Raw genomic sequence first — 12,928 nt, forward strand, 5'->3', positions numbered from 1 at the left:
ATTCATATTTGTTTAATTTTAAACTATTAAATAAATTAAACAACCACAATAACCATATAATAAAATTTTAGATTTTTATGTATATGTTATATTTTGAATTTTTACAAACGACTATAAATTATTAAAACTGTTCAAAATCTCACATTCAAATTTTATGATCCATGGTTTAAAATTTTTGTTATGACAAAATACAAATGATTACACAAATTATATAAGTATTTTTTTTTTTTTTGTCAGCTCACAAATTATATAAGTAAAAAGACTAATTTAATTAGTTATTAAGATTAATATATATATCGTTTTAAATTAAACTATAAACCATATAGAATACAATATTTTAGTTTCAAAATTTACTTTGAACAATTTTTTTGATAAAAGTTTTGAACGATCATTGACAACTTATTTTTTTTAAATTATAAATTAATAAAACTATTAATCCCACAATGAAAATTTTGTTATCGGTAATTTAAATTTTTTTCCTTAAAAGATACAAATGATCAAAAAAAACTATATGAGTAGAAATAAAAAAAGAGTAGACATTAATATTAAAAATATACTAAAATATATTATCTATGTTAGTATCATTTAAATTTAATAACATATCCTATCAAATATAAAAAAAAAATATTTTTTGGATTAATAAAATTGATTTATATGTTCGCACCAATTTAATTATATATTTAATAGTTACTGACTTTTAATTATTTAATATATATTTATGATTTCATAATATGTAAAAATATTTAATACATAAAATAATATATATATATATAATGTTGATCTTAACCTAGTATTAAATTATTCTACTTGTTTGGCTCAGCTCACAATGAACTATTTCAAATGAACTATTTTCATATTTTATGTTTTCTGACTCTTCCGACTATGATTCCCAGAACGTCCTCGGATACCACACTAAAATTCATGATCCCCTAACCATACTCTGGAAAATTCATGTTTCTCACTAGCATTGAGCCCACCTTCTAGAAGAACATCACGGATCTCCCATTTATCCTACAATAGTTTAAGAACACGATTGTGTACCCAAACCTATACTATCCATTGTCTTGTAAGAACAATCAATATTCAATTTTTGGTTAGTTAGTTGGTTTGGTTTGACTCAGCTCCCGCCTTTCGTGTGACTTATTAAAGAGGAAACCATGAAAAGATTGTTGATCTCAACCATATTTTACGACAAATTGAATTCTTAGTTCGAACGAAGTACGAACGCATATAGGACCGAGGAAAGGAAAACTTATAGAATATGAATTTATATCTTTCTGTTACCGTAGGTTTTAGACTCTGCTTTGGTAATTTAATTATATGTCGATGAATCATAGTTTTATGTCACAGTAGATCATTTTTGATTTAGCAAACACTATACATTATTTTTGGCGCAAAAAAATCTCTGAAGCTTGATCTAGAAAGTTATGCAGGTTTTTAAAAACAGTTTAATGAAAATAAATCAAGAGTTGATCCAAATGTTAAATCTAGTCAATGGTCCCCATATGCCAACGGCTCCTTTGGACCCTCCACGCCTTCATAAATTCCAACGCTAATAAACTTTCAAAAGATACATTTTTTATTATCCCAAGTGAACGCTTTCTGCATTCCCAACGCCTTTAGAAGCTTCCTCGAGACACTCAACTTAACTACTTGTCTTCATCTCGAATCTGTCTTTCCTTAACTTTTACACTCTGTTTTGTATTCTTTCCTTTTTCTCCGACACGTTTCCAAGTTTAGAGGATAAACACAAAACAGTTCAATGACTGACTCGCAGTTCTGTTCTTTTTACTGGTCATTCTAAAAATAGATAAAACAAACACACAGTTGCACTGAAATTCTGTTTCTTCATCGTTACCTTTGTCTTAACACCACTCGTTACTCTGGTTTTAGCTGAAACAGAGAGAGAGAAAATTAGTACCTTCAGTTAGTTACAAAAAAACCAACTTTTCTTCCTTCTTTCCCCTTTTGGAGAGAGACAAACATTTCACAAGATCGAGATCCGATCAAAGATGAGTCTTTATGTTGTTTGTCTTCGTCTTCTTGATCGTTAACGCAATGGCGTCTCCTCAGTTTGAGATCGCCTCTTTGCGATCTAACTTCGGATGTATCATCCTCAGAGATCGCAACCAAAGGCAGAACAACCACGACGCCGTTTTCAAAAAGAATCCGAAAAAGAAGAACAAAAGCCGTCTTGGGTCGCCGGAGAAACCACGTACCGGCAAAGGAAACAACTTTTCCGACAGCACGAAGAGAAACGACAAACGTGGAGGAGCTTCTTCTCTTGTGCAGATATGGGAGGCGAGGCTGAACCGATCCAGCGCCGGAAACTCATCGCCGGTCCATGGCCAAGCGACAGAGAGCGTTCAAGAAGAAACCAACCTTTCGGCTCCACCCATCGACGGAGAGTCTGAATCCGAGAACGAGTCTAAGAATAATGATCCAACAGTGGAGGTTGAATCCGGTGCTCTCGTTACGGTTTCTGATCCCGGAGAGAGCAAATGGGGCCGGGTCGCTGAGATTATCCGGAAACTGAAGCTAACCGCCGGCGATAACGTCGGTGCCGCCGACGTGCTGAACGTTAAAACGCCGAAGCAGGAGAAAAGTAGTTTTCCGGTGGTTACTTGTTCGCCGCGGCTCCGAGGACGGCAAGCTTTCTCCGATTTGCTTATGCGTTTGGAACGCGACCGTCATCGCGAATTGGAGTCGCTTGCTGGACGCAACGCAGTTTCTAAATTTACTCAACGCGGTCGCCTCCAGGTTACTTGCATTTTTGAGAAACCACCCTAAATTTCCACATGTTTTATAAATATAGCTCATAACTTTCTTAAGTTACAAAATAAACCCAGTCTCAGAGTTTAAACTCTCTCGCTTTTCCTTGTTAACACAGTCAATGTTGAGGTTAAGGACTCTCAAACGCGGCCTAGTGATTCAAGACCGTCATCTTTCTAGCGCAAAAACACCTGATCTGAGTCGCTTTGAATTTGGTTCTACAGTTGTTAACCTAAGGTGAGATCAAGAACCTTTCTATTCTCTTTTTACAAGTTCAGCTCTCAATCTTTACATCGTTAAATAGGGAAAGATTCGGGGCAAACGCCACTTCTGAAGCAGAACGGAAGAAGAGACAAGAAACTACCTTAGAAATAGAGAGAAGTACCGAGAGCATGAAGCCAAAAGACACTACTATTCTTCTAGAAACGTCTTCCACAGAGCGGTTAAGCCCTCGAAACCACAAGATAGAGGAAGCAAACTCACGCAACAAAGAAACCGAAGCAAAGATGAGTTACCGTCAGCTGCAAGAAACCACGGTACAAGAAGCTTTGAAAAGAAAAACTGATAACACAAGCCCCCACACCATCGTAACTCTTCAAGAACCGCGTACACTGGAGAAGGAAGTGGCGAACATTGTGGAAAGCCGTACATATGGAACTCATGAAACACCGTTCCTTGAGTCACAAGAAACGTCGTTTGTATGGGAATATCAAGAAGAGTATGAGGATGAACAATCTTATTACGGAGAAATGAGCAGCGACTGGTTTACTGAAATATCTCGGCCTCGGACTTACTGGGAAGATCTGAGGAAATCGCGCTACTTGGAAGTGATGAACACTCGATCTGACAAAGACGATATATGCAGACTCCTTGAGAGGTAAAACAAAATGAAAATAATTCATATTTCTTAATTTTTTTTATTTTTTTTGTGACATCATATTTTTTAATTCAAAACATCTTTTTATTGACCATACAGAAGAACAGTATCTGATTTCCTCCAGAGCGAATTGCGAGAGAAGATCGATAAGCTCATGATTTCCCGTGTTCAGACACATCCGGTTCAGAGAATCGAGGAAGCTGGTAAAGAGGAACAAGAATGTGACATAGGCCAAGGAGAAGATGAAGACGACGAAGAAGTCAGAGATGACTTGAGCCACACGTCATCGCAGTTATTTGCCCCATCACCGGCAGGATCATGGAGTTCTCAGGACATAGGAGTTTCTTCCACACCTGACTTATCACCTCTGCACACTCCTCAGTCTACTGTGCGTCTTCTTCACTCATTGACATGTCCAAAAAAAAAACAGCAATTAATTTTGATGAGATCTGACATTTTTTATGTCACCAAAATGTTTCAGGAGATGGAGATTATAAGCGAATTGAGAACACAGATTCTACAGCTCCAGCTAGACATGTCGGAGCTACGTGACTCTGTCAAAACGTGTTTGGACGTAAACGCTACCCTTCAAAAGTCAGTTCACCGCGAAAATCCCCTGAAACGCAAATGCTTCGTTTGTAACGAATCGCAAGTTGAAACACTTCTATACAGGTAACCAAGTCACCTATCTTTTGGTTATTTAAAAAAACATTTCACTTTTGTCTTTTTCAGGGTTTTTTTTATAAAAAATTTGGTACTAGTTTTTTTTTTTAATTTTGTTTATACGTTCCTACAAATTTGTTGCGGTTAATTTATGCAGGTGCGGACACATGTGCACATGCCTAAGATGCGCAAACGAACTACAATGTAATGGCGGGAAATGCCCTATTTGTCGTGCTAAGATTCTAGACGTTGTTCGCGTCTTCCTCGATTCAAGCACCTAAACAACTCATGAAACCAACGGTTCAAAACGCTAACAATACTTCACCTTAACCTTACACACGTTTGTTTGTTGTATAACCCACCCTATTTTTCTTCATTTGTTTGCTTTTACGTTTGACTGGAGGGCGTTTGCATTTTGGATCTGCCTCAGAGATTCATATCAACTCTTTTCTTGACGGTGAAGTTTTTTCTTCTTGTAAAGACACATATACCTTTTTACTTTCCTTCCATCAAGTTTGTACGATGTTGAAAGGTTTAGTATTTACCGTTTATATTATACGTTTTATTAATTATGTACCAATATAAAAACAATGATGGGAAAATTAGTACCAAAAAGAAAGCTTAATATTCGGATCAAAGGTGATACATGTGGAGGATCAATATCGTAATCCTTCATCATTGTTATATACATGCCGGTTACTTGTAGATACGAACATATATTATAGTAAGTCTTATTATAGTGCTATGTTTTCTTAAGTTCTTCACGCGTTCTGTGCTGCTAAGAACGTGTTGAAGTCATCTCTAGCTTTAAGCAAGCGTGGGGTGATACACGACCGCGGTGAAGTCGGGCATGAAACCGAGGTCGTGGTTGAAAACCTGACACGGCGATGCGGTGATGTCTCAGCCGAACAACCCCTTTGTTGCCTTTCCGACCGAGAAGTCTTTAGAACACTTCTCAAAGGTAAACTTTCTCTTTCCTTGTCGAAGAAGAAACCCAAACTCGTTGGTTCTTGGACCTCTCCGCCGCTTCCACGGCCACATTTGATCATCTCCACGGGTAGATCGAAGTACAACCGGTTGTTTTCTCGGGCCAGAGCAGTTGTTGTTGAAGCCCACGAGCCACATTCAAACTTCTCAAACGAGGCATTTAAGGAAACTGTGGAGTGTGAAAACGATGACGCTTTGGTCATCTTCTTCTTTTTTACAGACGAATCGTCGTTGCTTTTCGGTGACCTCACATGTTTTTGCTTGCCAAATCCACGGAGGGAGAGACAGAAGGCGTTGCACTTGAACTCTTCTTCTTCTTCGTGGATGAAGTTTTTCATGGGACACCTAGCTTTTCCAAAAGAAAACATGGATTCTTGGTGGCCAAGCTTCTTCCGTGGCTTCATCATCGGCTCGGGAAGAACAGGAAGCGGCACGGCGTTGTCTCTTGGCGGAGACATGGCCAAAGGTAAAACCATCCTGAAGCTTTCATCTTTAAGAGATGGGCGGGAGAGAACCGGTGAAACTGTCAGCGGATTCTTCACTAAGAAATTGAAAGTAGGGTTAGGGTTTTCTCCGGAGAAAACGCCGAGACGCTGCCACTCGTCATTGCTCCATTTGTTGGTTAGACCATCTTCTAACACAATCAACGATGGAGGAGACATAATAAACTTAGTAATCTAAGGTAATATACTAACAAAGGTGAAGGAAAAGTAAGAGGTGAGATGCTTAGGGTTGGATTAGAAACGTAGAATTCATAGGATATATATATAAAACGGGGAAGAAGTGGAAAGCACGTCTATGGCGGCGTGGAGAAGTGGTGACTAACATGTAGGGGTGTTAGTACATAGGCGGTGTGAAGGAGGTGAATGATAATATTTGAATACAGAAAAAAAAATCAAGATGATGCATGATAATATATGAATATACTCAATGTGTTCACATTTTGACCATTGGCTTTTCTGACCAGTGTATGTGAATGATGAGGTACATGATGAGGTCATGAGGATAATCAAATGAATTCTGAGTAGGGCAAAATTTTAAAGTTTGTATGACAAAAGAGCATTCAATAAATAAAATAATCAAAATAACTTTTTTTTTTATTTTAAAAATTTTAATTTTAATTTTTTTTTTTTTTTTAAAACTTGAAACTTTGTAATCAAAACTCCACCTCTTAACTGTAAAACATAAATATAGATTAGTTAACCCTATGATATAAATGTATAAGTGTTCAAAAAAAAGGTATAAATGTATTTTTATTTTTTCACAAAATTTATTTTGGTCATTTTTCTCAATGAGTACTATTTTTGTGACAAAAACTTAAAAAGCTATCCCGGGAAATTTTTCTTCGGAATATTGCCAAAAAATATTAGAAAATGATTTGAGAATTAAATAATAAAAGGATACTATATGGGTTCCTAAGAATCGACCAAAACCATATTTTTTATTTGTTTAACAAGGAAACTAGACATATTAATACATGCCATACACGTTTAACATTTGCGTGATGAGTTTTTATTTTTTTTTATTTTTTTCAAAAAAAAAAAATACAATATTAAATTTTGGAATGTTATAGAAAATAAAAAAAACAGGTAAAATCATTAATGGGCCGAACAAAGAAGCCCAGATTCGAAGAGCCTTTTTTGTTCCAAACCCTAAACCGGGAAAAGAGCGAAGAAGGGTTAGCTGACCTTCTCTGCTTCGTCCTTCCTTCCTGCGTCTCCTGGTCCGTGGAAAAGCTCGCGAGTCAGTACCACGCGTCTCCAATGTCCGTAAACGTCAAGGTACATACTCTTACTTCCTTATACAGCTACAGACTCTCTCTCTCTCTCTCTGTCTTGGAATTCAATACCATACTCTGTTAAAGGATTGAATTTTTATTTACCTTTGGTTCCGCTTGGTAATCAAGCTGTCTTCTTTTCAGTAATCACCTTAAGGGTAATCATAAAGTCTCCACCTTTACTCAATTTAAGCACTTAGAAAATGGTATAGCGACTCAATTTTCAGTTAAAATGATTGTGAAGAGATGCAATTTAAGCTTGTTCTTTGAAGGTTGTGTGATTACTTTATGTTATTGTTTAGGAGGAACCTGTGCTTGCCCCTAACTGCGATGTCGTCGAGAACTCAGAGCTCGAAGTTCTCAACGGAGATGAGGAGAGTAAGCTTGAGGATTATGGGACTTGTGTAGATGTTATAACCGAGAGAGTCAATCAGGTGACAATTGCTTTCACTTTGCATCGTCATTACTTTCAAGTCTCTTACATCTCTACATTGGAAGTGCAGCTTGAGCAAAATGTAGTGGAGGTTGAACAGTTTTACTCCACCAAAGACGGAGCAGGTCAAACGAACACTTCCAAGAGTAACTCCGGCGGTAAAAAAGTTGCTATGTCTCAACCCTCCAAGTGTAGCTCCGCTGGGAAAGAGAAAACAAGAGGCAAACATGTTTCCAGCCCTGAACTTATGCGTCAGTTTGCAACCATTATTCGTCAGGTAAGCACGGAAAATGATAGATAATACATTTTTCAGATAAAGATGAAAGTACTTTGAAGCTTCAAACTTGCATTTGAACCTTTCGTCTTCTTAGATTGCTCAACAAAAATGGGCGTGGCCGTTTTTGGAACCTGTTGATGTTGAAGGGCTAGGACTCGATGATTATCACAAGGTTAAGATTCAAACCTTCCTTGGAACTTCGTGTAATGAGTGTTTTTTTTTTGTTTTTTGATAAAATCTTTCTTTAAATTTTCAGGTTATAGAGAAGCCAATGGATTTGGGAACTATTAGAACCAAAATGGAGGGTTCGGAGTATAGCAATGTCCGGGAGATATATGCTGATGTCAGGCTAGTTTTCAAGAACGCGATGAGATATAACGAAGAGAAGCATGATGTCTATGTGATGGCTGAATCTCTCTTGGAGAAGTTTGAGGAGAAATGGCTTACCATTATGCCTAAACTCGTCGAAGAGGTACATTTTCTAATTATTCTTGTCTTTGTAATGTGAGTGACTGTGTTAAACTGGTTTTGGTATGAAACAGGAAAAGAAACAAGCAGAGGAAGAGGCTCAGGATCGTGCTAGTAAGCAGCTTGCTGTGGAGGCTGCTCAAGCAGAGAAGGCTAGAGATTTAAGCAACGAAGTAGGCTAATACAAGACCCTATCGTTTATAAAAGTTGTTTCTCTGTTTCAGGGCATTGATGAGTCTTTTGCTTGTATCTTTAGCTGTATGAGATTGATCAGGAGCTTGAGAAACTCAGGGAGATAGTGGTTCAGAAATGCAGGTTTTAACCAATCTCTTCTGTTAATCATTTTACTCTTAATGAATGTTCTTGCTTCTTATTTTCGTTTTGATTTTTGAAATGAACAGAAAGCTCTCCACTCAAGAGAAGAAGGGACTTTCTGCAGCTTTAGGTCGACTCTCTCCTGAGGATCTGTCCAAGGCGCTGAAAATGGTTTCAGAGGGCAACCCGCATTTCCCTGCTGGAGCACCAGAAGTGGAGCTTGACATTGATCTTCAGGTAAACTCCAAAACATTCATTGATTCAGTTTCTTTGTTGCGGTTTTGCATGGTTATAACGGTTTTTTGTTCTTTGTTCTGTGAACAGAGTGATGTAACTTTGTGGAGGCTGAAGGTGTTTGTGCAAGAAGCACTGAAAGCAGCTAACAAAAGCTCTGGAGGAGGAACAAACGCACAAAACAACAATAATGGTGGAGAGATGAACAAGACCGCTGCGAAAAGAAGGAGAGAGATCACTGAAGCTATTAAAGCTAATAAAGTTAAAAAAGCCAAGAAGGCTTGAATCTCTTCTTTTTTTTTTTTTTTTTTTTTTTTTCTCTCTCTCTCTCTCTCTCTCCCTCTCTCTCTCTAATCTATGTGTGTTAAGTTAATCCCGCAAGGAACACTGGAACAGACGAAACTGGTGAACATCAATCTGAATTAGAGACTTCCTATTTCCATTGCGCATTGGGGTTTCAAAAAATCCATAGCATTTTTAACAAGATTAAAAAAAACGGAAAGTTAAATAACATCTCTATTACAATCTCATGAACATTATATAGTTTTCTTCCTTTTTCATTCTTGATTCCCAAGGTAACAAGTACATTGGCTAAGGCGTTTTGAATTTGATCTTACATAGATTCAGATTATGTTTTATGTGCATTGTGTTTATTGACAATAAATCATTATCACATATGGAGACTGAAAGAAACCCACTTTCCAGCACTTATGGAGGAGGAGAATAAGGGACGTCAAGTTTGGTGGTTTCAGACCAAGTCCAAGTGCCTTTCTGATTTTAGTTTTGTCAATTAATCATTCTCTCCCACCACCACCTTAACAGGTGTCGGTCGAGGAAAACCCACTTCCTACACATTGTCGACAAATTGAAAGTCATATATCACATCATATATGCTTACATATGCTATTATGTGGATGACACATTTAACTGACGTACTAAAATCAGAAAGCACATATCATGTGCTTCACATACAGTGTTAGGATTATGATTACTTTTAAAGTTCTACTCAAGTTTAATCTAACTCACAATAAGAATACGATTCTAATTTGTTGGAATTGAACTCACTGTGATGTTATATAGTATATCGTTAAGATCCGCGCCTTGCGTAGAATGAACATTATATATATAAATTATTTTATATATTATATATTTTACATACTATAAAATAATAAATATATATTTAATAATTAAAAATTCTGTAACTATTACATATATAATTAAATTGGTGCGAACATATAAATAATTTTTATTAATCCAAACAATTTTTTTTTTATTTGATAGGATATATAATTAAATTTAAATGATATTAACATATATAGTATATTTTTAATATATATATATATATATATATATATTTTTTTTAAATTAATTTATCAATATCTGTTCAAAGCTTTTATCAAAAAAATTGTTCAAAGTAAATTTTGAAATTAAATTTTTGTATTTTATATGGTATAGATTTTAATCTAAAACGATATATATATATATATATATATATATTTCAAAATCTACTTTGAACAATTTTTTTGTAATAATTAATTAAATTAGAATTTTACTTATATGATTTTGTAATAATTTGTATCTTGTCATAACAAAAATTTTCAATCCATGGATCAAAAAATTTGAATGTAAGACTTTTAACGGTTTTAGTAATTTATAGTTGTTTTTAAAAATTCAAAATATAACATATACAGAAAAATTCAAAATTTTATTATATAGTTAATGTGGTTCTTTGATTTATTTTAATAGTTTAAAATTAAACAAATATGATAGAAGATATATTAATTTATATCAAATATTTATTATTCAAAATCATTAATTGTCATATATATATTTTAGCCACTTTAGGCAATTCTATAACTTTTATTTAAGAAATAATAAATAACCTTAATAATGAATTTATGGTTAGTTTAATAAGAAGTTTATTATATAATTATATAGACCAACCTATTTTTCTAATGATTCTAAAGAATCATCTTAGTGATGACACATCTTAGTGATGACACATGATTACAAAAATAAGTTTAATGTTTCTAAATTAATATGTAGGGAATATACTGATATAACATAGACACTACAACTATTTGACACAGGATTAGAGACACTGATCTCTCAAATCATTTACCAAATCGATTTTCCAAAACTATTCAAACATCTCCGTTAAAACTTGCAACAAGAAAAATATTTATAGGCACAAAATTAAATGTAAAACTACAACCAATTATTTTTTTGATTAATTTGGGTATGGCAGGCCTATGTAACAATCCCAAATGGGGCATAAGTAAAAAATTTCATATCTGTTTTGTAACCTTGTTTCAACTTTGTTTCACGCTTGCACGTGGATCGAAATTGAAATGTGTTGGCATCCTAAACCTTAAAAGCTCATATCCGTTTTGTGACTTAGTTTCACACATCAGGTGAATCAAAATTGAAACGTGCATCCCAAACAGAACCGTGCCAACGTTTTTGCAGACATAAGCAATAACAAAACAAACCTCTACAACTATGGTGTACATATGTGATCGAAGAGGAAAAAAAATAAATAATTAAACTATTAATTATAAATTTATTTTAAGTTTTTCTTGTAACAATTTATTTTAAGTTTATGTTACAAAAAAATTAAAATTTTAATATTACCTTTATAAATATAAAATTTATTTTTAGTTCATTGCAAGTCCATATTTTTCCTTATCCTAAATACCACATAACTTTGAACGTCTACAGGTTCTTACAAATCAATTATATGAGATTAGTAACTGATGCCCTTAATCTTCTCAAAAAAATTAGATGCCGTAGGCGAATGCTTCCTTTTTCCTTACTGAGTCACGGGCCTGGTCCCAAACCTTGAAAGCCCCGGACACTACAAGCAATATTCCGTGGCTATTTAAGTAGTATATATAGCCACAATATATTTTGTAGCTTGGATGTGTGGTGTGGATATCGATATTCAAACTTGATTATCTTTTCTTTTCACGATTTAACTACGATACTATTTATGGTTTGATTTCATGATTTGTTTATGGTTCATTTTCTTCGAAATACTACAAATTTAAGTATAGTTTATATAATAGTCACTTTTAGTTTTAAATTATTTTGTAGCTGCAAAACCATAGCCCTTTACAGTTTTGTGGTAGTGACTTTACACAATTATTTATGTTTTATGTTGTTCCAAACATTTATGAGACTCTAATTTCGTCGTATTACTTATATCCTCTAGACAACACATGACATAAATACTAATGGTGTGAAAGACAAGTAGATAACCATAACAGTATGAAGAGAGAGGTCTACAATTTAATGGTAGAAAATATTAATTGGAGTAATCTTGGTTTGTTTTCAATCCTTTGACAAAAAGAAGAGAAAAGATAGTACTCAATCTAATTGATGCACAAAGGAAAAATAAAATCTCAGAAGAAACCTTTTGCGCGTGCCAACCGTAGTAAAAGTGTAAAACACATCAAATATTCTCTCACCCTACAAAAGATTCTCATGTGGCGAAGCAAATAAATCATTCATCAACACGACATTAACACGGCTTTGTTAGACATTATTAGTGAATAATTTATGAAGGAATCGGCCACGTATTACATTAACTAACTAAAATGAAATTAATCATGTTTCTATAATCATGTGGATATCTTCTGACAGCTGACAAAAATATGTATTTCTTATGACAGTTACCACGTGAGCCCATATGTCTTTTGCAGATTTCAGCCTATTAAAACACTAACTTTTTGTTATATCCCCTGTATATTATTTGAGAAGCATTACAACTTTTTTTTGTAGCCACATGTCATCACTAGAATGATTCTTAGAATCATTAGAGAAATATGTTGGTCCATCTAATTATATAATAAGCTTTTTATTAAACTAACAATAAATTCATCATTAATGTACTTTATTATTTCCTTAAATAAAATTTACGGAATTGCCTAATGTGGCTAAAATATATATGACAATTAATGATTTTGAATAATAAAGATTTGATAAAAAAATAGTGTATCTTCTATCATATTTGTTTAATTTTAAACTATTAAATAAATTAAACAACCACAATAACCATATAATAAAAATTTAGATTTTTATGTATATGTTATATTTTGAATTTTTACAAACGGCTATAAATTA

The 12,928-nt window shown here is 34.4% G+C and overlaps 3 protein-coding genes across 5 annotated transcripts; 2 read left to right on the forward strand and 1 right to left on the reverse strand.

Moving 5' to 3' along the window:
* Nucleotides 1-1,599: 1,599 nt before the first annotated feature.
* LOC106337581 lies at nt 1,600-4,918 on the forward strand. 2 transcript variants are annotated; one of them, XM_013776687.1, is made up of 6 exons: nt 1,600-2,760; nt 2,891-3,009; nt 3,077-3,649; nt 3,752-4,037; nt 4,131-4,321; nt 4,470-4,918. In XM_013776687.1, the coding sequence occupies exons 1-6, from the start codon at nt 2,023-2,025 to the stop codon at nt 4,591-4,593; spliced, it is 2,031 nt and encodes a 676-aa protein (XP_013632141.1). In that variant the 5' UTR covers nt 1,600-2,022; the 3' UTR covers nt 4,594-4,918. The 2 variants fall into 2 exon arrangements, with proteins under 2 accessions (XP_013632141.1, XP_013632140.1); XM_013776686.1 differs by having other exon boundaries at nt 3,749-4,037; nt 4,470-4,916.
* A 92-nt stretch (nt 4,919-5,010) lies between these two features.
* LOC106341152 lies at nt 5,011-6,015 on the reverse strand. Its single transcript, XM_013779972.1, has one exon. The coding sequence runs from the start codon at nt 5,959-5,961 to the stop codon at nt 5,074-5,076; it is 888 nt and encodes a 295-aa protein (XP_013635426.1). The 5' UTR covers nt 5,962-6,015; the 3' UTR covers nt 5,011-5,073.
* A 956-nt stretch (nt 6,016-6,971) lies between these two features.
* Nucleotides 6,972-9,241, forward strand: LOC106339329 (transcription factor GTE1). 2 transcript variants are annotated; one of them, XM_013778119.1, is made up of 9 exons: nt 6,972-7,080; nt 7,379-7,510; nt 7,580-7,786; nt 7,881-7,958; nt 8,043-8,258; nt 8,329-8,427; nt 8,511-8,569; nt 8,656-8,806; nt 8,894-9,239. In XM_013778119.1, exons 1-9 carry the CDS (start codon nt 7,063-7,065, stop codon nt 9,086-9,088), a joined length of 1,155 nt encoding a protein of 384 aa, XP_013633573.1. In that variant the 5' UTR covers nt 6,972-7,062; the 3' UTR covers nt 9,089-9,239. The 2 variants fall into 2 exon arrangements, with proteins under 2 accessions (XP_013633573.1, XP_013633574.1); XM_013778120.1 differs by lacking the exon at nt 6,972-7,080 and adding an exon at nt 7,189-7,282 and having other exon boundaries at nt 8,894-9,241.
* The last annotated feature ends 3,687 nt before the right edge of the window (nt 9,242-12,928 follow it).

The sequence above is a fragment of the Brassica oleracea genome, chromosome C4 (assembly GCF_000695525.1).
Source record: "Brassica oleracea var. oleracea cultivar TO1000 chromosome C4, BOL, whole genome shotgun sequence".
Lineage (NCBI taxonomy): Eukaryota > Viridiplantae > Streptophyta > Magnoliopsida > Brassicales > Brassicaceae > Brassica > Brassica oleracea.